Source organism: Taurulus bubalis (genome assembly GCF_910589615.1).
Source record: "Taurulus bubalis genome assembly, chromosome: 17".
NCBI classification, from domain to species: Eukaryota; Metazoa; Chordata; class Actinopteri; order Perciformes; family Cottidae; genus Taurulus; species Taurulus bubalis.
In genome coordinates this window covers 2,833,632-2,861,142 of record NC_136605.1, presented here as the reverse complement: position 1 = coordinate 2,861,142, position 27,511 = coordinate 2,833,632, and the positions used below count along the sequence as shown (strand labels likewise).

At 42.5% G+C, this 27,511-nt stretch overlaps 2 protein-coding genes across 2 annotated transcripts; both read right to left on the bottom strand.

Moving 5' to 3' along the window:
• Positions 1–110: 110 nt before the first annotated feature.
• nfe2l1a (nfe2 like bZIP transcription factor 1a) lies at positions 111–15,800 on the bottom strand (the record flags this gene model as incomplete). Its single annotated transcript, XM_079232559.1, has 7 exons — positions 111–3,807; positions 3,939–4,619; positions 5,244–5,409; positions 5,530–5,676; positions 8,965–9,123; positions 15,208–15,387; positions 15,522–15,800. The coding sequence occupies 7 exons, from the start codon at positions 15,798–15,800 to the stop codon at positions 2,825–2,827; spliced, it is 2,595 nt and encodes an 864-aa protein (XP_079088685.1). The 3' UTR covers positions 111–2,824.
• A 7,679-nt stretch (positions 15,801–23,479) lies between these two features.
• Positions 23,480–25,691, bottom strand: praf2 (PRA1 domain family, member 2; the record flags this gene model as incomplete). Its single annotated transcript, XM_079232571.1, has 3 exons — positions 23,480–23,619; positions 24,229–24,446; positions 25,513–25,691. The coding sequence occupies 3 exons, from the start codon at positions 25,689–25,691 to the stop codon at positions 23,480–23,482; spliced, it is 537 nt and encodes a 178-aa protein (XP_079088697.1).
• Positions 25,692–27,511: the final 1,820 nt, after the last annotated feature.

Here is a 27,511-nt window from a genome sequence, read left to right as displayed (position 1 = left end):
TCACACAATTATATCCCAACAAATGAGCGCCGGCAAATGGCCACATCTGATATCCTTGATATCTGTTATTCTGACTGAACACACCAAAAAGGGAACTCTATTGACTTTTTTTTATTTTGTTGTATTATGGAAGACAAGGTCCCACATCCTTGAATACCAGCAAGCACAAAATGTAAACCATTAAACAAAATACAAGCTAGTTCCATAAGTGGTAGTGATAGGAGGGTTATTACTGGTCTTCATACATGTGAAGGAAGGATTTTGTTGGTTTCATTCCACTGCATGTCTGCCATGCGCTGTCCATAGTGTGAAACACTTGTCAGGAAAGAGTCCAACATCATTACGAATTAAATCTGTTTCCCAGAGTTCTGACCACACAGTAACTTACATGTTCTTCTGCCTGCCCTCATTCCTGAGAAATTCTAAATGTGCATTTGGCATGCATTATTAGTTGTTTGACTTATCAAAACTAGTTATTTTTAAAACAGAGGACTTTTTTCAACTACAACCCAGAACAGTAAATGTGTTTGTCTATAATGTTTAGCATCAAGAGGTCAACCTGCTGCCGTGTTTAACTCCCTGTACTTCATCAGGATCTCTGGAGTTCTGACTCCGCTATGTGCACAGCCACCAGAGGGTGACACCCCTACGTGATACAATTCACAAATCGGAGATCTGAGAAATGCTGGAATCCAGAGTTACCTGTCTTGGAAGGCCACCGTTGTCGTCTTTTTTTTTATAGCATTAGCTGAAGGTACATTCTGTGGATTTGGGCCATTTTATATACATATTGACCTACCACTCTGGGTTGCACCAACAATGTTTACTTAATCCAGGTTAAAATCATGCTGCACCAAAAGTTTAAAACTAGTTTAAAAATTACATTCAAACCTTTTTATTCTAAACCTTGATTACTTGTATTCCTGTTCCACTTTAAACTCAAATTTTAAATGTGATCAAGTACTAGCTATGAGCACACTTGAGGAGTTTTAGCTTTTGTAAAGATGGTTGCCTTCTTAAAATGGCTTGAGCAAAGATGAGAAAGTTAAAGGAGAGACTCAAGCAATTGAGTGTTATGGTGCCAGCTGTTAAACTGTTAGGCTGGGCTACACCAACAAGGATTCACTTGATCTTAGATTGGTTCTAGTTTCGCAAAACTAGGTTTAAAATGAGTAAATTCAGATTTTAAATTGAGCAGAGCTTTGTTGCACAATAAAAGAAAAAACTGAGCTCTGTTTAGAAAATCCAAGTTTTAGATGCTTGCCTAAAATAAAATATAAAAAAAATACATTTTCGGGGCCTAGTGAGGAGGCTATAAAAGAGCTTTCCTCTGTAGTCCCTAAATAAATATTGCGTTGTTTGCTAGCTAGCTAGCTCTAATTCTCCTTTGAGCAAAAAAGTTTTCGGCCAAATTAATGGAGCAATATGGCCAAGAAGATAAAAACAGACAGCACAGTAAGGAAATACCTTTTTCCCATAGTAAGGAAAAAACAGGTTCCAATCCTGTGATTTGCATTTGTCCGGTGGGGCATTTGTCCCTTGAGCTACATTTTTAATACAGATTCCCACCATCTTATTTGAAGTTGACAATATGATTTATACAGCTTCACGTGTGTTGAAAATACATAACAAATTTTTTAAAAAAACATACTAAAAGGCACAGGTAAAACCCATTGCTATCATGCTTTCAGAGCGTAAAAAAATAAATAAAATCAATGCAGGCCCCTCATACTCAGTCAGTTAATTATATTCAGAACCGATGTATGTTTTGGATTTCCTGGTGAGTTTCAGGCCAAGTGTGCACAGGTGTGAAAATCAGCAAAGCTCCAAGTGCCTTATCAACCAAATTATAGCTTATATAGACAACAAAAGTGTTGCGCTTTGTGAATTGTCTTCGATACCGTCAAGGTCAGTAATGTGGCAGAAGTGGAACTCTGAAAAAACAAGGGGCAATTTCCTTCAGCAAAAATGTCCAAAGTGGCATATTTTCACTCTTAGTAGAAAGGCTTCTGCTGTAGATGGCTGGAGAAGCTCTGGTGAACAGCATTGTCATTTTGGCAGCAGGGCGGTCTGTGGTTACTGACCTGGAAACTCTACACAGGTTTGATCCCCTTGACCCACTGTCTTTAGCCTGCTGATGTGCTTTTGAGTGAGACCCCTGCCAGCACACGGGGGCATGATCACAACTTCCTTTCTGTGTTCCAGCAACCCTTTCTTAATGGCCCAGGGGCGACATCAGCAGACAGCCAGGATCCAGCCTGCCATCAGTCAGCTGTCTTGTTTAGCTCAGTATGTTCAAGCAGCATTGTGCATCGTCATTGAACACGCATTTTAAAGTGCTGGTCCCTGATCAGCTATGGTCTGATATTTTCATCCCGATATGTAGTAGCATAGATGCACCTCAGAGTTGTTTTAGCTTTACAATAGTTGAACCCAAGTGCTTTTCCAGTGTAGAAATGATGTATAGTGAAGAATGGAGAGCAACACATCCTGGAGTAAAGGAGTTCTTATCACCATCAAAGCCCTTATGATAATCACCACCTTTTTCCAAGACCATCTCTGTTTTCTGTCTTGATATCCTCCGGTCATCCAGCCACCCACCATATCTTTAAATAAAAAACATCACTATCGGGATATCTGTTTGGGCGCGTGAGGATTTCATGGTACCTTTCAGCATCTTCCACTGATCCCAGTTTAAGAATTCATGTGATCCTTCATCTACTGTGTCCCCGCATCAGTATTTTTGGCTTTTTTTGTAGTTAGATCACACTCCTGTCAATGCCCAAGCTTCTGAAGCCAGGATATGGCTGGCTTTTCCAACACCTCACTTCTTCTTGTCGCTCTGTTTCTTGCTGGGTTTTCTCAGTGGCAGCGCCGCCCTTTGTTGGCGTGAAGCTACCGAGACGCTGCCATCGGAATCAAAATTAAGCAGGTACTCCATAGAGTTCAACGGCATCCCCTCCTCGTCCCTCAGCCTGGAAAAGACATCCTGGTACAACATGCCCAGTTGGCTCTTCATTTCCTCCAGGTTTCTCAGGGCTTCCTGTTTCTCTCGGAGCAGGCGCGAACGGTGGCGTCTTAAACCTGTCACATTGTCTTCCAGTTCGTACACCACGCCAAGTTTCCGCTTCCTGCAGTTCTGGGCCGCAATTTTGTTCTTACCACGGCGTCGTATGTCCCTGATGAGTGCCAGCTGCTCCTCACTGAGCTGGTAATTGGCCAGTAGGTCATTAAACTCCTCCACTGGCAGATTAACAATCACCTCATTGGAGAAAGGGATCTTGCGGGCTCGTGCACGCCGTTCATCCCGGCTCCACATTTTTGTCTCGGAGATGTGTCTGGAAGAGGAGCGGTGGTAAGGCTTGGCATCGTCATGTCGCAAGGAGGATTTGGTTGACATCTTGCCATGGGATGGAGAGGAGTCGGATGACCAGGGCTGGTTATACGTGTGATCGTGGCCGATGTGCTGCAGCCAAGGAAAGCCATTATACAGCTTGTGATCCCCGTAGTTGGGAGGGAAGGGTTTATTAACATCTTCAGGGTACCCTCCTCCAACTGCCCCCATCTCCTCCTCGTCCAGCTCCTCCTGCTTTATGGTCACCTCCATATCTGAACCAACTAACCCTTCCCCAGCGTCTTTGTCCTCGTCTTCAGAGAAGGGACTTCCCACAGCCGACATACAAGATGAAGAGGAGGTTGAGGTTGAGGAAGAGGAATATGAGGAGGCCTCAGAAGCACATGGAGAAGCAGATCTGCGGCTGAAGTCCAGAGAAAGACCAGAGTCTGAGTCTGCCTCATCTGCGCCGTCTAGGAGGAGGAAACAAGGAAAGGTCAAGGTACAGTCTAGAGTTTATATTACAGTTGAATGCAGCATTAGTATGCTCCTAAAAGAAAGGTAATTGCACATTTTGTCAGAAATAGTTGGACTAACTCCCCACCTTGCTGATGTCTTCTTGGTTGACCCTGATCTTCCGTGACCGCAACGTCAGAGACTGAGTGGTCAACATCTCTTTCCTCTTGGCCGATTTCACTCCCTAGGAAACCCTCCTCTTCCAGCTTGGCTGCCATTTCAGGGCTGAATCCTTCATCCAGAGCCAGGTCCAACAATCTCATCTCATCCAAGATGACATCATCCTCTAGGAGGTCACAAAGTGGGCTAGGGAGACCATCTTCATCATCGACATCCTGCTCTTCGTCCACCAGAAAGAAACCGGTGAGGGATGTCAGAGGGTCTTGAGTCATACCATTCCCCTCAGGAGATGAGGTGAAACTGGAAGGTGTCAAGTCATGTGAATGAAAGTTAGCATCAAAGCTAGCAAGGTTGTCGGGATGGGGAGCATACTTTGAACATGTACTGCATTCCATGGTATCCACAAGACCATGTGTTAGCAGATTTAGGTTGAGGGTACTCGAGTTATCATCTGCATTTAGTCCCACGAAGAAATCTTCTGAAGGATCTTGGGCCAGCAGATGTGTGTGGTCTGGAAGACTGTGCGAGGAATTCACGTTAGAGTTTTTCAAAGTGTCCCATGCTGAAATGTGGTCATCCAACTCTGCACTGGGGGTGAGGGGAAGCAGGGCTGGCTCTTGCTCTGATTGCCTTGGAGGCCCCAACAAACCTAGAGACAAAGAATAGGCATGTTTTGCAAAACGTTAAGAGTTGTACGATATGCAACTGAGCCTTTGCTACAGCCATGTTTGAAACATTCATGAAACAAGATTGTTCTGGTTTTATGACCAATTTTGACAGACAGCGTCGCCTGGCAAGCGTAGTACCCAACCTCTGGTTCCCCCTCAGGTAAACACTGTAACCTCTGTCAGCACTTTTACTGTTGTTTGCCCGGGCCACCTTTGCAATGTTAAGAGCCGTTGAGAGGCAATCGAAATGCTCCTAATCTTGTATCTTGCACCTTTAAGGAGCAATAGTAAATTCCGCTAGATGTGAGAGCCATGTGCCGACAATCCTGGCCCAGACTCTGACTGGTTGTATAAAGCTTTCAGCCCCACCAGCAGATGGAGTTAATCAATTGGCTTGAAGATGGTTTAGTTGTGGTCTTGGCCATCATCTTCTTAACAATTGATCAACTCAATCCGGTGAAGAAAAAAATGGCCATTTTGTTGAGAATTGTATTGTCAGGCTGCTGTCTCGAAGGTCAAGAATCAAACATCAAGCTCCATGTTTTAGGAGTTGTTTAAGTGTTCATGAAACCTTACAACAAACATCCACTCCTGAAATGAATTACCGTGCTGTAGGGGGGTCTCCATTAAAACGACCTCCCGCTCAGCCTCTGTTACGCTGTTGTCATGGTTGTTACAATTTTGGCGCAGAGCTTCAACATCCCGAAGGGTCTCAGTTGCTCTTGAATTTTGGATCTCGTCAAATGAAGTCATCATGTCAACATCTGTGTTCTGGAGATGAAAGATGAAGGAGAAAAGTGTATCTCAATGTATTGTATCTTGGCTTCCTCATCTCCTCATTAAACCTAAATTGGCAAATTTAAATGAATCTTCCTTAATTCTCCCAGTCACCTCAAGGTCCATGATAGCCAACAGGTCCTGCCAGTGGAGCTCCAGGTCCAAGGAAGGGTTACCAGTGGGGGTGATATGGGACAGCAGGGGCTCCCTGCCTGGTGGCTGACACTCCAGATCTCCCCTTCTGCCACCAACATCACATAACTGAGGGACAAGTAAAGGCCTTTACATATGATGAACAAACAACACCAAAATCTGAAATTCTATAATATTGATATTACTTGCGAGTATTTCCCATCCAAACCATTCATATAGGCTGTGATGCGAATTTGAGACAGTTGCAACACTTTTTTAATGAAAGGTTCAAACAGATGTGCATAGGCAAAGGACCAACTACAAGGATCCTATTGACCCAGAGCCGCCTCTCGCAGTGTGTTTGAGGTAAGTTGTTGTCTAGCCGAAGCACCTGTCAGCTATTTATTGAGTTTCCTTTTGGCTAAATGCTCTGAGTGAATTGTAGTTCCCTTGGGTAAACAATGCAATATGAGAGTGGATTGGGTTTGCACTGCTTTTCTCCAAGGTTTTATGGAGAAATACAGTTTATGGTCTTGGTTTGGACTAGGGACGCTCCGTGTTGTCGTAAACTACAGTCTAAGTATTGAATATGTTTGTTCTGCACAATGTGATTTGTTGATACCTTTATTCGCGTTGCAAAAGCTGGTTGACTTCTTTAGCTATGTGTATTACCGCCAGCATGGCTAATATGCTGGCAGTAATACACATGGGCATAGCTAAGTATGGATGACATGTCCGTCAGTCGGTTGACCCACGATTTTGGTCTTGACTTTGATATCTCAATAATGATTATATGAATACAAATTTGGAACAGCTATGTACAGTCTTCAGAGGACGAACCCCACCCGCCCTTGGTGATCTCCAAACTTTTCCTCTGGTAAATGGACCGACCACCCAAAGCGCTTTCACACTACTTGTCATCATTCACCCATTTTCATACACTGATACCTGCCCATCAGGAGTATCGAACATTCACACACCGTAGGCACAGCTACGGGAGCACTTCGGGGTTAAGTGTCTTGCCCAAGGACACATCGACATGGGCTAGTGGAGCCAGGGATCGAAACGCAGATTCTCCAAAATTGGCCCCCAAAATTGGTTTGTGGTAGCTCGTGCCACCGATAGGTTGACATTTGTGGCATGTAATAAATTAGCAAATAGGTTGCCATGGCATTTGGTACAGACAATAATGTATCCCTCAGTAAATTATTGTAATGACTTTGGTGATACAACTTCCGAAGACTTCATTAGATAAAATGTTTCGTCCATAACTTTTATAACTTTTTTTATAACTTTTTTATAACTTTTAACCATATAACTGCAAAACTAATGACATTACCATCCTCCTCCGCTGTGCTTAGTATTAAAAGCTAATATTAATGTTATTAGTTTATAATACAATATATATTAGCATGCTAACATGTTAAACCAAGATGGTGAACATGGTAAATATTATACCAGGGCTGAACATTAGGGCATTAGCTTTTGGTTGATGAAACTGTAAATATGGGAGCCATTTTCAGCCACCTTACATGCAGCTAGCTATACATCAATTTAATAATGAAAATCTTCAGAATGGCAATGGCCCACCAATAGGTGTGCCAGCTCTTGCAGCCTCCACCTCGTCATGTCGCCATGCTGACCGCATATGTTGCTTTGAGCTCCAGTGCTTGTGTTGCCTCGGGGTTCTGTAGAGTGTGATACCTTTAACTAGTGAACTTGATGTGTAACATATCGAAGGTGTACGTCCTAAATGCTTCGCAGATTACTTTCCCATCCACACTTGTGTAAATTGTGAAATTTAAAAGGGATCGCAGAGAGACATTTCCCCTTGATGAATGTGAAAGCATTTAGAGAGACAACAGTAACCTGTGGTGCTCTGTCTGTGTGCATCTTTCTCGGTATCCGGTATCATGGAGTTTCTTAATTTTTGTAAGAAATGTCCATCTAGTGATTACATTTTCCCTGGATCCAGTCAGACACTGCTAACCTCTGACCTCCAGTGTTGTGTGAGAAAGTGGATTCTGGGTTTGCAGAATCATTTTTCTGCCTGAAAAAAGGAGGGACAGCAACATAATACGCGATCCATATTTGATATATTTAAATGTCAGTATGAAATACGGTCTGAAAATGACCTGAAATAAGAGAATTGTCTTCACTTTCAGTTCACACACACACACACACACACACACACACACACACACACACACACACACACACACACACACACACACACACAGCGTTAGAAAGGCGCATGTAACCGTCTCCATTGCTTTGCAAATTCTGCTGACCCGGCAGCAATCCTGCATTTGAAAATGAAGCATCCAGCTCAGATTACAAGCATGACTGATGCAGCTGCAGGAGACGGACCATCAGTTAGAGGTCTGTTCTAACAGGAATTCAGCCAGCGCTGGGAGTTTGGTACTGGGGGGCCGCCCCGCCTCCTGGCCGGATCATCCTGCTGTGACTCGTGCCGCTGGCTGAATGCTAGTTGCCACAGCTAATCGTTTACTGGGGGCCCGTCTCCTGGCTAAGTAGTCTACTGGTGGGGGTGAGGACGAAAATAGATCTTCTCGTTTCTGCCAATTTGGATTCAATTTAATAAGGAAATTATCCTTATGAAGGGCAGCCTACTTCTTTGTCCTCCCATGTTGGACAGACTCTCGAGGTACACGTGGTATTACAAGGCAGAACGGATAGATATCTACTTAATAACTACTTCATTTCATTCTGGAAATGGTCATTTCACTTTTAAGGCCAAAATAGGTCCTGAGGAATTTGGGTTGAGAGATGCAGTCAGACACTATTAAGCTCTCTTTATTTTAGTCTTCACAAAACAACTGCCATCACCTTCTGTATGCCAGAGTGCAACACCATGAATGAGAAATTGATGAAAGTGTGCGCCGTCACACCCATTTAAGGCCTTTAAACACCTTTCGTGCACTTAATCTGCACATTGATATGATCACGTTCACACAGACAGCAAGCGAGGCCGGACGACACATCATACAAGCTTTCTTTTAAAAGATGCTACAAACAAGGGGGGGGCGCATTTCAATTGCCTCTATTGACCAGCGCTAACGGTGCGAACAGCGCTAACGGTGCGAACAACGCTAACGGTGCAAACAGCACTACTGGTGTGAACAGCGCTAACGGTGCGAACAGCGCTAACGGTGCAAACAGCACTACTGGTGTGAACAGCGCTAACGGTGCGAACAACGCTAACGGTGCAAACAGCACTACTGGTGTGAACAGCGCTAACAGTGTAAACGTGCAGAAGTGAATATTGGATTTTCTCCTTTGGATAGAGCTAGATCTGTTTTCACCTGTTTTAACGCCTAATTCTAAGATAACTGGCTGCAAGCTTTATCTAAAATATTTCATATTTCATTAAAACAGAGTCTTACTACATCTTACCTGGTCTCCTTCATTCTGAGTTAGCTCTCTGTTGTTAGCACGGCTGTAGGAAACACCTCCTCTTCCTCTTCCCTCTGTCCTGCTACCCAGGTGTTCCTCCTCCTCTTCCTCTCCTGGCTTCTCCAGAGCACCACTGTGGTGACATACGTGATGCGTTTCCTGGTTGCAGAGACAAAAAGGAAGAGCGAACGAGTTAGAGCAGCTGTTATGCCACAGGGATTGTGCCTTTAAACACATCACGTTGAGTACTGTATTGTCTTCTTTAGAAAGGCCAGCTGCTGTCCTAACTTACTGGTTGCACTGGGTTCTGATCCCAGGACCTACTGTGTGTAAAACAGATGTAATAACCACACACATCTCAGTTTCATGACGCGTTACTTTAAAGCAGCAATTCATTGATTTTAGTAGTTCGGTACATAACCCAAATGTAAATTGTCATAAATATTTAGCCATAAAGTACATGATAAAAAGAACAATTATTTGTATTCAACAAACAGCTTCCATGAGGCGTTGACAACATGCCAGTGGCTAGGCCTCATGGGACATGTTGTGTTGGAGTTGACTGAGACTTGACTAAGATCACAATCATCAAAGATCACATTTTAGTGGGTGGTATTTTTTTTATAGCCCTACTTCTTAAAGTTACACTCAAAGAAAGGAAAACATGTCGACCCTTCATAATTTGTCTTTCTGACATGCCTTTGGCAGATGCTTTCAACTAGTAATGAGACACACAACACACCCTCCCCACTGGAGGAGTTCATGCTACTGTTCTCCATAGTGCCAGCCTGTACAGAACATAAAGTCTCCTGTTCTACCCAGAGACAGACAGCCGGGCTCAGAATAGCTTTAACATTCTCCTGACTTGGCTGGGGGCTTACAGACAAACCCAGAGAACTTCAACAGCTGGCCAGCGAGCACACGTATGTAGCTTTGAACATAAATGGGTCAGGCCTGTGCACATATCCCTCACTTTACGCTGAGTGCAGTCGAGCGCCCAAGTTTGAATCACGCGGGGGTGTTCAATTCAATTTGTTTAGTACGGCCCCAAAAATCATGAATTTGCCTCAGAGAGCTTTACAATCTACATGACATCCTCTGTCTCAGGACACTCACAGCGGCACATCAGCTAATCATCAATAAATAATTGTTAATTGTTAATAATTATTGAGCGTATATTTAATACGTGGTGTTGCGTCAGCTGTCACACAACGTCCAACAATAACACCGGGTAAACAATACAACCTTAATATTTAGCTATAACTATACACTTATAAAGCGAGTTAACATAACTTATGAGACATAATTGAGCATGGGAATGGCCATCCTATACTTCCATCACAATGTTCCGAGTCCTTATTTACTCCAAACTTTCAACGTTTGTCGTAAGAGTTATGTGTAATTAGTCCGCTGTTATCCAAGCCTACTTTTTACCCCCAATTGATTGAATATTTAATTACTTTGAAGCAATTTTGAGTTTGGAAACCACTATTCCCATTAATTTAAATTGGCTATCGGTGCTTTTGTATAACACTGCAATATCAAAATGAACATCTTAAATCATTTGACCCCCCCTTGCAGTCATCGATGGCCTCGCTGTGGCGAGACGTTTTTCATATGAAACAATTTCTTCTTCATTTCAGTGAAAGTCAGGCGACTCTGCATTAACAACACTCTATTTCCCCTCCCCATTCCTTGGCATTAGTGGGTCGCTTAACTCTGCTGCTGACACTGTTTATCGTTATAAACTCTCCTTTATGGATCTCTGAAAGCACGATTTCAATATAGGATGGACATTTGGTGCAGGACGCCCAGCCCTGTGTGGTATTATTGGGGCATCAATCAGGCAGATTTTACAGTTGTTATGAACATGCTCTCATTTATGCAAAGGTGGCATAGATCGTGTTCACGCTGGTCCATTACACAGTTGTCAGAAGTTAGGAGCGATTGCTGAATCTAACGTGGCTCACTCGTACGGAAAAATAGTAAGATAAAGTTGGGATAAGAATACGCAAATGAGGTCCGTTATTTATTACAGTAAAACACTTGACAGTGCAGAGCTGTATCTCACATTAATCTTCAGGTTCCCAGCTTTTTAGACACTGGGTTTACTTCTCTGTAGCACATACTGTTGACCCCTCTACCCCATTCCAATATATGCACATGGACATTTCCACTTTGTCGGTATGTACATTGACCTATTTGGCAGATTTTCTTGTTTTCTTCCCGCAACACGGCTGAATAACAAAGCCCAAATTAGCACCTCATGCCTCTGGTTTCTTCTGGTGTGTGTGTGTGTGTGTGTGTGTGTGTGTGTGTGTGTGTGGGGGGGGGGGGGGGGGGGGGGGGGGGGGGGGTAAACAGGAGAGATTGCAAAACTGAAAGGATGTGAGAGTGTGTGTGTCAGGTCGAGATGGACAGCGATCAAATTTCAAAACAAGCCAGTGGGTCACAAGCTAATACATGTGTGTGTGTGTGTGTGTGTGTGTGTGTGTGTGTGTGTGTGTGTGTGTGTGTGTGTGTGTGTGTGTGCTTTCCATTTGATATGTGAGGAGGATTCAAGAGCAATGTTACCTTCACTTTCAGATTGGCGGAGAGAAGTGTGACGGTCTGGCATGTTTACCTCGAGCTCTATGCGTTATATCAAGTTTGTAGCTACGTTTCTAATGGTGTGTGCGTGTGTGTGTGTGTGTGTGTGTGTGTGTGTGTGTGCTTTCCATTTGATATGTGAGGAGGATTCAAGAGCAATGTTACCTTCACTTTCAGATTGGCGGAGAGAAGTGTGACGGTCTGGCATGTTTACCTCGAGCTCTATGCGTTATATCAAGTTTGTAGCTACGTTTCTAATGGTGTGTGCGTGTGTGTGTGTGTGCGTGCATGTGTGCGTGTGTGCGTGTGTGTGTGCGAGCTTCAGCTGTAGATCCCAATAACACACTGAAATACTTTTCTTTCTTCTCATTTCCCTCCCTGCTCTCAACACTATTTTATCTTAAATTCTCTTCAGAAAAGTATTCCAAATACAAATACTGCTGTGTCAGGTAACACAGATGCTCAGCTGTTCAAAGCAGCAGGGTCTGTGCATCTTTGTTGTTTTGTGGAAACAGAAACACACAAAAAAGACAATATAGACAAATTAAGTGTAAAGTATTTTTCGGTCCATCTCAAACTGAATGTATGCAATCTCCCCCTTTCAAGCATCAGATGTGACTTACTGTGACTTATTATTGGCAGTCTGTTAATAATACCATCCCTCAACACATTTGCAGATATTATCAATACGTTATTAGTAAAAACAACCCTATAATCTCTTTAAAAACTACAATTTACTAAACGCACCAAATCAGTAACAAACCATGGATTCGTTGAAATCTTCCCGCTTTCAGACACAACTAATAAAGTCGCAGGGATGAGGAACATTTATAGGCCAACAGCAGAAGTTTAGCATCGCACCAATTTCTCCGTTGAAGCCAAGTGTACGACACGTAAATGGTTGGTTCATGAAAACAATCTTTATAAACAAGCACAACGTTAATGATTTTGAAGCGCAATCAGCAGAAGCAAAAAGCTGACGTGAGGATAAACAAACATTAGCGTGATGCCGTGTTGTTTCCAACCGCCTTTTTCTTAGACACGTAAAAGCGCCAAAGTTCACAAGAGGTATATTTACTTCTGTGTTTTATGCATAAAACACGACATAACTTTAAGTTCTCTTTAGCTTGTGTTGTGGTAATCCAAGCGCCACAGAATTCAAATTACAGGAGCGTACTTTGAAGCAAACACACACACACACAGTTCTCTCAGTCTGCTACTCTGATTAACTGCTGCACATGACCCTGTGACCCAGTGTGTGTACATGTTCAGGCCAATCTGTGGGCTATTTATATGTGTGTCTGTGTGTGTTATGGAGTCGTTGGGAGTGTTTCGTCACAGTGTACTTTGTGTGATCCTAAATAAATAACGGTGAGGAAACTACATGAAAATGACGCCACCTTTCTTTGCAGAGACATGCATCTTCTGAGAATCATAATTAAAGTCCAAGTATAAATCCTCAGTTTCAGTTATTGGAAAAGATTTTTGCTCAACTCGGGGGCAAGAGCACACCATTCATATAATGAGCGTTTATTGACACACGTCCAAAACAGAAGCTATTGGGTTACTGAGAGCGCCATAGTTTGAAGCTCGGGGCCGCCGACCAAGAAAAAGTACTTTAAAATATTTTTCCTACATGTTCAAACTTTGAAACGGGTCAATTTGACCCGCAACATAACGGAGGGTTAATGGCAACACCTCAGACATGCTCGGTCAAGCTTAGGCATATTCATTACCTGTCACCTCAGACAAGTTGAAACAGAAAATAATCTATACGGTACATCGTGCACCAAGGCGTGTCTAAAATAGCGGACGGGGCAGATCTGGCCGACTCATTCTCACCCACAGCTCTCCAATAGAGGCTTGGTCGGTGGCCCCGAGCTTCAAACTATGGCGCTGTCTGTACCCCAATAGCTTCATGCTTCACTTTCGTTTATGAGAGTAAGATGAGACGACAGACGCCACTCTTCCGTCCCGGAGCCAGCATGTGATCAGCCTACTTTAGCACCGACACAGGAAGAGTTGGAAAACAACGACCTTGCTTCCTACCGGCACCTTTAAAGCTCATTGCTTAACATAATGATGTTGTTAACAAACCCTGGCATGAACAGATACTTCAGGTGCCTTTTAAAGCAGTGGAAATATTTTATGTTGGGCCTCTTATTCACTCTTGTTTAGCTCTGTTTGGTTCTCCACCTTCTCCTGAGAAAGATATCTCTCTATTTTTTAGCTTCCTATTGCACCAACAGCAAACAAAAATGGCACAATGAGAGCGGTGAGAGAAACTCTGTGTTGTCTTGTTAGTACTTGACAATGTCTCCTGAATGAGGATACGATGTATTTTAATATTCTCACTCATTCACTGTTTGTGCATGCATTGTAAAAGCGCCAATATGTTATAACCTTGTATATTTAATCTTATTTGAGTTTTTAGGTTTGTTTTTGTTTATTAACATATCTGCCTCTCGGGACTACAGATGGAAAATAGCCTCTTGCTAACTTTGGCGCATTTACAGACATGTTTTTATTAATGTGCACTGTCCCCTTATCAAATAAACCATTTAATATAATATAACTGTTATATTCATCGCAGCTCTCGTCAAAGCCACCAGATTCCATTTAAAAAACACTGTATTTTTTACCTGGCAGAACCCACTAGAGTAGAAAAATACATTTATTCCCAATAGGTGGCTCTGGCTGGAGCGTAGAAAACGGCTTTAGTTCCTATCGGAAAAACATATACTGTATAACTGTCTCACTGCAAGGTAAACATTTAAATATAGTGCACAATTAATGGACTGATAACTATCCCTTTCGGTTGGAAGGAAGTAGGTTACTGCATACAACCAGCAGTCATCAGGTTACTGAGGCGAGTGCACAAGGACTGACTGTAACGGTCTGCGACTTTATGTGTGCTTCTTTAAAAGTGTATTCTCTCCAGCAGGGTGTTGCTACTGTATTTCAACTGTGGGGATTGTATTGCTTCATTTTCCTGGCTGTGGTTAGGTGAGGTTTCCTGCTGACTCATCTAGCGCTGACTCACTATCTTACATGACGCTACATTCAGCCAAAACATAACAAAACAGCACTGTTGTCCCACAACACTGATTTATTTGATTTAAAAATACATATTTAAACTGCTACTTCTGTGTGTCAGTGGTCTTCTAACAGAATTTGGGAGTCTCTACATTTTGGCTGTGGAAACCAAATCATTTTGACGTTCTAAAAGAAACTATTATATATTTATATATATAATCAGTTTTTGTCTTAATCGGACTGCACAGGAGCTCTTATTAAAAAGACTAACCCGGTTTGTTTCAAGCAGACCATTAGCTGGAAACAAACTTTCATAAGCTGAAAGGCAACAACTTTTGTGAAACCTGTCAACGGTGCATGAACAAGGGTCAACAGAGATTGCTGATATGTGGTGTATATAACCATGGCGACTCTACCTGAACTGAGCTCTGAAGACTCCTACATAACCATTTCTGCCTAAAGATGTATTTCTTCTTGTTGGATTCAAATCTATGTTTACATTTTAAAATGTAAAGGTTCCTATACTGATAGTTCATCAGTATAGGAACTAAAGTAGATACCAGTAGCTAAAACACAAATCTTAAATATTGTTAATCCGAGTAAATTAAACTGCTTTACCTCTTCATCCTCCTCCTCTTCTTCTTGTAAGGTACCAAGTCCAGCTCTGGATTCCACAGGCAGGGCAGTGCGGCCTCTTTCGACCCCAGCAGGAGCTCTTTCCAGTAGGTCTGGACAAACCATGGGAAGAGGATCCGGCTCCCGCTGGACCAGCCATGTCTCCAGTTCTGCTTGAGGGACCTGTGGAAAAAGGACGAGATAGGGGATTGGTAAGAACCTCTGTTAAATAAAGACGGCTGTAAATGTAATTACGATTAATTAGTACCATCGAATTCTGATTCCATCTGAATGGGACCATTTCGATGTTTCCCCACCTGTAGTCTGTCCAGAGAGCGGACCCAGCCCAGCAGCCTTCGCGTCGTAAAGAAGCCGTCCAGGTCCACGCTCTTGGGGTGCAGGTCTTGGTCCCCCAGGCGGTTGTGGAGGTTGTGGAACTGCGTCTGGGTCAACGTCGCGGTCGGACCCAAGATCATCTCGTGCCACGATGGAGGCAGATAAGGCTCCAGTCCCACGTCGACCCTCACCCCGCACAGGCTGAGCATGATGGCCATCTGGATGAGGCCCTCCGTGAAGTATTTCTTCAGGTGAAGCATCTTTGGTTTGTCGGGGGACGGGCAAAAGGCTCAGCTCAGTCACCACCGCAAGAGGTGTGTCTGCTGCCTTCGTGGTAAGTCCCCAGAAGATCTGTCAGACAGCGCTGAGCTCCCTGATGAAGGAGAAGGGCTCGAAAGAAAAAGGCCTCTGGGTCCAAAGACAAAATGTCCTTGAGACCCTAAATAACCTGGTTGGAAAATTCTTTACGTCCCCTAAAATTGCTCTTGTTGGGAAGACTTGATAATGAACGCGTAAACAAGACGGGTTGACCCAACGGCTACGATGGAGCTGCTCAGTGTAAAAGACGAAACTCTTCTCTCACTACGACTGATCGGGATCCAAATATCTAGAAATGAAGATTGACAGTGAAACTTTTCCAGGTTCATCCGAAAAATCTGTGTTGCTCTTCAGGGGAAACTTTGTTTTTTTCCTGATAAGGAAAGAGAAAAGCTTACTTCAGAACACAGGACTGACGGCACGGGACAAACATTAAATGAGTTAACGCAAATCGTATTCGTAATGTTAATATACTTAATGTTTTTAACTCAGTACTAAGACTTAAATCCATTTGTGTTTTTGGCAGGGTTTTTCAAAGAGAAACACCCAGCAGGCTGTTAGCAAAAAGGCAGTGAAGTAGATTACAAAAATAAGCAGATCAATAAGGTTAAGTGAACTCTAGCACTAGCTGAGTCAACATGAGCTAGCCTAAGTTTGTAAATAACTGAAAGGGTTAGTTTGAATCTTTTGAAATGGGGTTGTATGGAAAGCTCCTGTGTTTTGTGGAATAAAATCGCAATGGATTTGGGTTTTTGACAATGGATTCTAGTGACTTTGAAGAGAGCAATATAACAACTTTAGTTCCCCGGCTAGAACTGTCAGCAGCAGCAGAAAAACGTCACCTTAAAGAAAAAAGTAAACTAAAATGATCAATATCAGTTTGCGCTATATTCAGAATATGTTCTCCACGTTACTTTGCCGTCAGGCAGCCCTTTATGACGGGGGAACTTGACACTGACAAAAACATTAATTTACCCTCGCAGAACACGGGAGTTGCTGGTCTATCGCTGCATTGATCGGTTAGTTATCTCCAGTGAGTGAGTGAGTGAGTGAGTGAGTGAGTGAGTGAGTGAGTGAGTGAGTGAGTGAGTGAGTGAGTGAGCATGTCTGTTCTTGCAATTTCTGCTGCAGTTTGGGTCCCATGGACGTATACGTGTTTCGGACGGTGTGTTTGGTGAACAGCTAACGGAACTACTAGCACACACACTGCTGAGTGCATCGGCCCGCCAGTCAGCTACAAGTCTAATTTAGTTTTTTTGGCTAGATTGTATGACAACAGATTCGAGCCGATCGCCTACACACATCACCGCTGGTTTCTTAGAGGGTTGTGTTTCAGCTCATTGGTACTCATTTAGCCGCACAACACAGCAGCACATTTGTAGTTGCTAACGCGATACAGCACAAAAAGAGGTGTGCCGGGGATAATAATAACGACACTGCCGTTATCGGAGGTAATCTTCCATTGTCAGTGTGGCCTGGCCGGCAGAGAGGCAGCAGTTAAGAGGTTTGACAGTTTGTGTGAGGAGATAAGGCCGACAGACGGGGCAGTACAGCCGCTCTCTCTCTCTGAGTAACTTCTAGAAAGGGTTTGGTAACCACCTGCCTGCCACACACTGGTTTACTCACTGCAGCCGCATGATGTAATTGGCAGTGTGTGTCTGGAAAACCCCTCTCCTAGTCTCCTCCCTCCCTTCGTGTTACTGTGACCTGTTGACAGAGGCTGCAATGGAGCAGCTGACTGGAACTTTTCAGCACCACCTTAAGACCCGGGGGTTTAAACAAATAACTAATACTCATATATGTGTAGTGCAGTGTAGTGTAGTGTCAAGTATACTCCTTTAGTGTGTGTGGTCTAGAGGAAATTAGAGTCTGGAATAACATCTTTCCCCCAGGCTTGATCATTGTTATCCGGGGTTTTTTATGTTGTTTTTGTCTGCTCACATCTTCTGTCTTGGGAAACAATTAAGTTGTATTCAATTATATGTTATATTAATGTAAACCTCTTTCCTAGGTTCTGACCTTTGAGTCCACCCACGCAGACATATAAACTATAGCATGTCATGTGATTTGTATTGCGTGTTGGCTGCTATTGCATGTGGAGTAGCAGAGATGGATGTGGAACTATTCATGTTACTTGAATAACTTAAGTATTAGGAGCAAAATGTACTTCAAGTATCAAAGTAAAAGTACTCATAATAAGTAAAAGTGGCCCTGTGTGTGTTGTACTGTTGTAGATCATTATTATTACTATTATTATTACTACTATTACAGGTGCATTCACGTGTCAGTCATATGTTTATATAGTTGGAGGAGGTGAAGTTAAAATGTAGTGAAGTTAGAATAATCAGTAACAATACACCATATTTTATGAGCTCATTGTGTTTTATGTAACATGAGAGTAACGTTATGGAGCTGTCAGATAAGTATAGTGGAGTAAAAGTACAATAATCTCTATTGTTTTGCAGTGGAGTAAAAGTAGCAGAACATGAAAATACTCGAGTAAAAAGCACATGTATCACATATTACTGTCACGCACTACACGCGCATTGATTTGAGGCTGTGATGTAAATACACTGTTCTCCAGTTATATTATGGCGACCATGTCCCCACGTGCGAACTTGAAGGAGATCAAGCTGTAGCTGAGCCGGAGCAACAGGTTACACAATGTTTTCCATCCCTGATACTGATCACCTATTTATGACAAGGAAGCTTCAGAAATAACACGCAACGTTTTGACAAAATATGAAGAAAAACAACAACAACAACAACAAAGAACGCACTCCTGATAGTAAACACACTTGGTCACGAGACTAGCAGAGACTTCAGCTCACATTTGTTGATAATAATATTATTATAATATGATATGAATGCGTCTTACCAGCTCAGAGCTCAGCAGCGCGTGTTCTACTCTGTCCGGTTTCAGTGTGTTCTGCCGGGAGGGCGGGACTATATAAAGCGACACCCAGTGATGACGTAGAGCGCTCCTCCCTGGAAACAAAAACAAAACATACACACACACACACACACACACACACACACACACACACACACACACGCACACGCGCACACACACACACACGTCACACACACACACACACACACACACACACACACGCACACAAATGGTGCGCGTGCGTTTTGTTTGTGCGCGTTGGGCGAAGTCCGTGAGAGTGTTTGAATAAGAAATAATGTGCGATCTATTTATGGGGTGGAGGAGGTATTCAGTATAAGTACTCAGAGTACTCAAAGTACCAGTATCACACCATTACATCATATTCATTATATGTATTATTATTAATAATATTTAGGTTTTTGGACGGTGTGTTTATTCATAATAATACTAAATAGTGTGTTGGATGGTGTTTTTATTATAATAATAAATGTATAATACATTTCATACAGAGATAGGAAAACAAAAATATACAATAACAAGCGATAGCAATAGTGACAGAAAACTGTTTGATCACAATACAGCGGTACCAGTAAAGTGAACCCCAATTAAAAGCTAAATTATGAAGATGGGTATTTCATTTCCTTTCAAAGATTCCAAGGGAGTTTCCTGTTCCACAGTTCAGGGTAGAAGCAGAACTTTGAGACATGGCAGTGGAGGATCGGAGAGCTCTCATGGGACGTAAAAGGAGAGCCAGTCGCTGACAGATAAAGGCTTTGTAGAGGAGTGGAAGACATGTAAAATAGTTAATGTGAACATGATGATGACTGACATCTGATTTCTATGTGACATTATGAGATTCGTAACACTGATGCATAAAATGTCTCTTTGGTGGAGCTGCAGGTCATATCGACATCTGAAGGGGCCAACCTGGGTCACAAGCCAAACCAGTCAGGAACCATAATAACAGTGTTACATTTTATAAGCTTAGAATTTCTTATCTGAGAAAATGATCTGATAGATAAATGTATAAAATAAATGTTGTGGAATAAGCGCACACTATTTGCCTGTGAGGTGCAGGGAAATGTGAAGCAACAGAAAATGAAAGTACCTCAAAATAGTACTTTTAAAATAACCTATCACTTGAGTAAATATACTTACCACTGACACACATATATCTACACGTATATAAATATACACATAAAAAGACAACACAATATACTAAATAACATCCTTGAACAACCCTCACATCTTTTTTAAATCCCTGGATTTTTTTTTAATACATACATCTTAAATCATGACATAAGATGTTGTTGCCTCTCAGATTTTTAGACTTATTGTCTCATTATTCGGTTTCTCTTCCCACTGGATTGATGTTTGTTTTTTTTGCTTACCATATAAAAAATTCAAGAAATCAAATAAGAAATCAAGATCTCTTAGACGAATACTACTGATACATGCTAAAGTGGGAATGGTAAAGTTTGTTGAACTGGCTCCGGTCGCCGTTGTCATTTGACCTCAGTGACCTCAGTTTGAAGTCAAACCACAGAAGAAGACCCTCCTACTCAGAGCGGGATGTCCTGCTGAGGAGAAGAATGGCGACTCACCAAACGTTTACGCTTACAGCAACGCGGCACCGGACCTGTGATGCTGCTTGAGGGCTCAAAAAAGCTAGTAGTGGACCTTTGAGCTGAAATTATTTTATTTCTCTAATGACAATATCAACATTTTCAACCTGTAATCTCTGACCAACAACTGAATAAGATTTTAGGGACATAAAAAATGAAGCTCAGGCAACCTTTTTGTGTCCATTTGAACTTTTTTTTTGATATTGTACAGACATTGTTTATAGGAATTACATGTATTTCTGTTTCACTATATCTGGCTGTACTATTGAGGTTTATATTGAAATGAATATAATAAATTAATCTAATTACATAAATTCCACTAGCTCCAACTATATTCAGATGATTTTCAGATGAAAATATAAAAATATGTTACATGCTGTTTTCATGTTAATTATAGTTAATTATGTACATGTTAATGATTTTCTATACGGTGAGATTTTGATGCTACCTCAATTTTGAGTAAGGGCAAATTCTTGCGTTTGGCTAGCTAACGTAGGTAGTCCATATACACTGCAGTACAGCTTACTTGTTTTATTTAAGGAAAAAAAGAAGTAAATACATGAAATGACCAGCTTTTGGCAAAACAGTCAAAGACATGGAGTTGGAGATTAAAAATTCAAACATTTAGCTGAATGGAGGGCAACACAGAACACTTCACAGAACCATTAGCTGCATAGCTGGAGTTAAAAAGGTACACGTCATACAGAAAGGTTCTCCTTAAGTTACATTCTAATAATCCACAAATCCTTAAAGTAGACCAGAAAGCATTTATTTCTGCTCAGAGTTAAGTGTGTTTCCTGACTTGTGTTTAGAGATGCAGGGCCAAGAAAAAACACCGATAGCGGCTAGAAAATCATTTAGCAGAGGGGTCACGTGTTCAAGCCCCATAACGGCCATGATCCCTGCTGCGTCTGGATGAGTCCGCCAGCTAAATAACTGTACAGGACAAAAATGAAAACTACAATGGCACACATCGCACAATAAGGAAATAAAAGACACAATCTGTACTGTCAGCAATATGATTAATAATGAAAAATGCACACATGAAAACAAAACCCGGCATCCTCTACATCTTAATAAATGCTTGCCCGTGTTAGAGTTGGAAAGGCTTTTTTTCCAGGCAATTTCACAAACTTGGATAAAACAAAAATGATCTGTCTGTAAAACCATCCAAGGAATGTAAATAATAATACTGAAGGGATACAGGAATGCAGAGAAAGGTTACACATACAGGTGTAAAGAACACTTCATGTCTTCAGTTTGGTTCAAACAAAGCAATACAATGCATCGTCCCCACAACAGGCAGCTATAGCATACAATTTAAATTACTCAAATACCTCCACTCAGCTTTCTGAAATCATGAGCTATAAACCCTTCATAAATAGTACTTTCTTCTAAATGTTCATAGCTTAAAAACACTCTCTGAACAAAAAAAAGCTGCTTTGTCAATAAAGTTTCGAGGGAATGTTTTATTTTCTCCCTGGTTACGTTCCAATTTGACCTTTCACGGGAATCCGCATCGGGACGGCCGGGTCAAACACAGGACTGTCACCCAGGAGACCGGGTTCGTGTCTTGAGTGAAACCAGAACTAAAGATTTCTTACTAAAACAAACCAAGTAGTGTCGTTGCCTTCATTGAGAATGCAGTTTCAGAACAGCAAAGTCGGCACTAGCGGTCACGTTGACAGACACGTATGCCAAAATATTCATATGAAGCACATTTTTGGGTGAGGAACATAAACATTCAACGTATTCTGGTTAGCAGAAAACGTACAATGACAACATTTTATTCTTGGCGACTGGGTTGTGAGCTAAATGCTAACCTCAGAACGCTAATATGCGTGCAAAGACAATGCTAACATTAGTTAGCTACATTGTTCAGCCTGTTCACCATCGTAGTTTTGCATGTTAGTCTATTCCTAAAGTATGGCCTGATGACTCCATCTATTAGATGTTGACATATTTCATTGGACAATCAGAAAACTCTGAACTAATGGTTAATGGAGGACAAGTCAGAGGATCAGATCTGTCAGTAGGCTTCTTCCTCGGGGCAGCACACATGTCTGCAACCAAATTAAATTTCAGTCCATCCAATATTTTTGTAGAGATTTCAGTTTGGACCCAACTGGTGGAAAGATTGAGCAGCATCGCCAGCGTAGCTAACGGCCGATAGTAAATTACAAGGAAAAGAAGAAGTGTTGGCAGAGCAACCAACAAACTTGGAGAGTGGTTGTCCGTGGTAACAAGGATTTAAGAAATTAAGTAAGTTCAAGGTCCTTAATTTGCTCCAGTGGAGCTTCACTGCCAGCACATGGGCAGCAGTGGAGGCTGTTTACGCAGAGCTGTGGGGGAAAGAACTGAAATGACTCATGCGTTTCCTTCACATATCCTCCTGTTGGTCCTGGACCAACAAACTATTATGCTCGACAAAGAGTCCCAGACTATGATTTGTTCTTCATATCTCCCATTCCTTCTAACCGCATTGTATTTAAGTAACTCACTAAACGAATAAAAAGGAACTCATTTGAAGTCAGTGCGGGTCAAGAGTGTCATGGTTGTGGTCTGCCTCCATCTGCTCTGCTGAATAGGAGCATTTTGAACGAGTCACTCGATCACTGATATTTACAGTGAGAGCATGAAAAGGCTCATTAGTAGACTACAACTACCACCTCCTTTGGCACAGGACCAATACGTGTTGTTTGTAGGCGAGAATCATACAAAAAGAAGAAGAAAAAAAAAAAAGAAGAAGAAAAAGAGCATAAGTCAATGTGTAGATACTTAAGGATACCAGGGCTCAATTGGAATATGCCCGTATGGCCACTGCACACTTACAGCAAACAAAAAAGCACCACCACAATGTGTGCTTTTAGTGCAAAAGCAGATCGGCGGTGATGATTCCATCATTTTGTTTGTCACGGTGACGTCTAACCTTTTCCTCAGTCCGTTTCCCAGGTGTCCGGTTAGTTAATTTGTTCCAGACTCTTCCTTCCCAACTTCCTTTGTTTCTTCCTCTTCTCCTGCAGTAATTCTCTCCTAGTGTTCCTCTGCTCTTCCCATCCTCCACCTCCTCTACCGCCAGACATCTCCTCTCCCTCGTTCCCCTCTAGGATCCGGCCTCCTGTTCCTGTCCCAGGGCCTCCAACAGGAGTCCCATGGGTGTCCTCTTCAGGCCGATGCTCTCCAGCTTGTTCTCCAGCTTGTTCTTCAGGCTGCGCAGCCTCACCGACGCATGGACCAGAACCACTGCGACAGACACAGAGGGTTCTAGATTCATTGAGGGTCATTTACTACGGCTGACATTTCTCAAATTTGTATTTACCTCAACTGCAGTAAGAACTAGGTTCATATTATAGATGTTTTATAGCTATATGTATATGTCATAGCTATATGTTAATGCCAATGTTTACTTCAGTATAATGTGAGGCCAGTATAATGCGCTGTAGTTCCACAGGATGGATTTGCGTGTCAGTTTCCACTCATAACATGTGTGTCCTCACATCATTTTACCTATTTTTAGTAGAGATGCCATATTCATCTCAGTTAGAGACCTGGCAATCACAGTAGCCCCGCCCTAAAGCATACCCAAATACCAAATAGGGCAACCTTGACCTGGTTTCACATAGGACATGAACAGTGGTCTCCTGGGTGAAAGTATGTGTATAGGTGGTTTCTCTTCTCTAACAGGATAAACACTTCTTTCACTTTTTAATTATCTCACAACATTGATGGTAGCTGAGCAGTGAAGGAAACAACTGTAAAGAAAAAGCCAATGAAAACTGGGCTGAACTTCTATTCCTGCTTTGGTGTGGTACGCATGCAATGTGTTTATGTGCGCGTGTGTTCCTGTCTTACTCAGCACAGGGAAGGCAATCCCAAACAGGAACACGGCCACACCTCCCAGCACCGACACAAAGAGGTAGCTGGCCAAGAGAATGGCCAACACGGAGATCGTGGGGTGGTTTCTCCGGAAGCGGCGAACGGGAGCCCGGTTCTCGGCGACCCAGACAAAGGCCAGGAACAGCAAGGTGACCACTGTCGCCCCCACGAGCAGCTGCAAGGGCTGGAAATACCTGAGGGAGGGGGGAAAAGACGTTTACCAACTTGCAGAAGCGTTGGAGATACTTCATCTTGCTGTAACAGCGCAAACGCGCCGGAGCCTGGCGAAGTCCCAAGTGACTTGAGTAACCCAAGACTTGTGAGGTTTTTGAAGCCTTGAGTTCAGCCGAGGCTGCCATCTTGGCTTATTGCAACCAGTGAACGAAAGTGACCATATTTGGACTGAGGAGGAGTGATATAGAGGTGCCATGTACTCTGGTACATGTCAATCACATGCAAATTACCATAATTTACTAAATGAACTTCATGCTGTATTGAAGAAGACTTGAAACTAGAGATTGAGACATAAACTCATGTTTACAATGTTTACTGAGGGAATAAATCAAGAGAGAAGTGGAGTCATTTATATAGACTTCTATACAACCAGAGGGTTTCCCCCTGGTGGTCAGTAGAGAGAATGCACGTTTTAAGACAGTGGTACATTTACTTGCGTACTTAAGTATACTTTGCTCACACTTTACTTTTCCGTTTAATGCCACTTTACACTTCTACTCAGGTTCAGATTACGAGCACAGAATATAATTCAACAAATAAACGATGGCGTGTCATTATGGATGAATGTAAAACATTACTGAGCCCTCCCTATGTGAGATCCACCAGCTACCCTGCAGTATACACACAGTACACTAACATTGCCCATCTGTACCAGCTGGCACATCAAAGGGATAAACACATTAATGCATCAATACTTATAACACTACATTTACTTTTGTTTATTTCAGTATATTTAGATGTTACTTGTGTACTTTTACTTTGAATGAGTATTTCTACAGCGGAATCAGGCTACTTTTACTGTAATACAATATTCTGTTTACCAGACACTCAGCAGTTTCCTCTCCAGAGGAGAGTAATGCTATATGAACAAAGGCTCGCCTGCTGCCGCTTTCAGCCTGCGCTCTTATCCGGTAAACGGTGCGTTCACGTGTCATTTCGGAGGAGAACGTCACCCTGTTTACAAGACGCTCGTTATGAGAGAGACAGAGAGTAGGCGGGTGACCCTGTAGGAAGAATGGAGCTCACCCCACCAGCAGCAGCAGGCCCAGCGCCGTCACCAGGTAGTTGCTCTGGTAGTACAGCAGGTTGTTGATGATGCGGTTGTTCCAGCGGTCCAGGTCGCGCACGTCGGGCACGGCGAACCGGGCCGAGCCCAGGAGGAAATCATCCAGGCTGCGGAGGGGTGGCGGCTGCACGCCTGCCATCTTTCCTCAGCGGTAGTAAACTCGGTTTCCCAGAATGCGCGACGGGGAAAAGGGGGCGTGAGCGAAGGAGGGAGGCGCTATTACTGAATTAACTATGACTGAATGAACTGTTACTGAATGAACTATGACTGAATTAACTATTACTCACTCATCGTCTCATCAGTGCGACATGCAAATAAATACAAAGCCCAAAATAAATAAAGAATATATAAATAAATAAATTCATTAGTAAATGAAGAGAAAAATGCATAATAATAATAACAATAATACAACTAATAATATATAAATAAATAAACAAATGCAAATAAAAAGTGAATAACACATAATTAACGATACAATTATATTTTTCCACCTGTAGGGGAAATTATATTTAAATTGTGTGAGTAATTCGTCAAATGTAATTATAAACGATATATTTGGGATTGAGACCACCTCAGAGCCTCACTCAAGACACCAGGACATTCTGATATGGAACTTTGAAATGAAAGCTCTCTAAATATATATGAGCTATATTGCATCTAAATTCAAATCACTTAACTACTTAGAAGGGAGTCCTGTTTCCCTTGAGAATGACAGAAGACCAGCTCAGTGAAACCCAGGCAGTATATATCAAGGAACTGAATGCCTTATAAAATATCTACAAGAGCGCTGCAGATTTGTCAGTGAGCATACCTGTAGATGAGAGAATGCTGTGATCGTTAAACAGGAAAGAAGACAACTGTTGTTTTCATCTTATTGTCTTCCTCAAGGATGGCGAGCAAATCACCTACTGTCAAGGAGTACGTGATCTTATAATGTCTCACCAACGTACGCCATTTGGTAACCATCATTTGTGGTCTCCGGTCTCAAGTGCAGGTGAGTGTGAACATGAACTGGACCAGTTCACAACCTGGTCAGAAAGGCCCACCAATCCCACTGATCCAGGGCACCCTGATTAACCCCTAACTGCTTCTCTTGGTTAGCTCGAAAGCCCTTCTGTTGTGACCTGGAGGATCTGGTTGAGACATGGAGGTAACTTGCACCCCACACCATGCAGGGCACAGGGAGTACCATCAGTTGTTCCTCAGCACCCCCTCTTTCCAATGAATGTGGTTGCTATTGTAAGTCTGTTTCTTGCGAACAAAAAACAGCTGAATGAGGAGACAAAAAAACATTCTATTATTAACATTTTGTGTTGGGAATTTTATTTTTAATTTAAAGTATAAGGAGTTTATGTTATTGGATATTCTCCTCGCTCAACAAGTCCCACGTCACGACCAACACCAACAATGTGAGTCGGCCTATCTCAATAACTCTGACCTCACTATAGCGGTCTGTGGCCCTCGTACCCAAAAACAAATTCTTCTCAAATATGTAGATTCTTTAAAAACACCAACACAACCTTGTTGCATTATCGCATTTGTTCGGGACTATGTTTTGAGGCGGATTAATACACGTCAATGAGCATTTGTATGAAGGTGGGATTCAACAGTGCCCATGTTGAGGTCACTCAATGTGTTATATTTTTGTAATCGGATAATAATGACACGGTTTTGGCAGCTCAGGTGTAGACTGTTTCTCTACAAATACAGAATATAAATCTCAGACGCAGAATGTCACAGCCTCGCGCTGTAATCTGAACGCCACGGACACACGGAGAGCTGTGCACGACACGGCGGCCTCCGGAAAAGGGAGCAGCACAAAGACTCTTATTGTGAAAGGCCAGAGGAAAAGGGAGGAAAGAAAAGTGTCTGTCGGGAGCGCGCGTCGAGGACTCGTGCTCCTGTGGCTTTGATCCGGTTGGCTGCTGCGGGTGGCGGGGTCGCGCCCGGGCGGCTCCG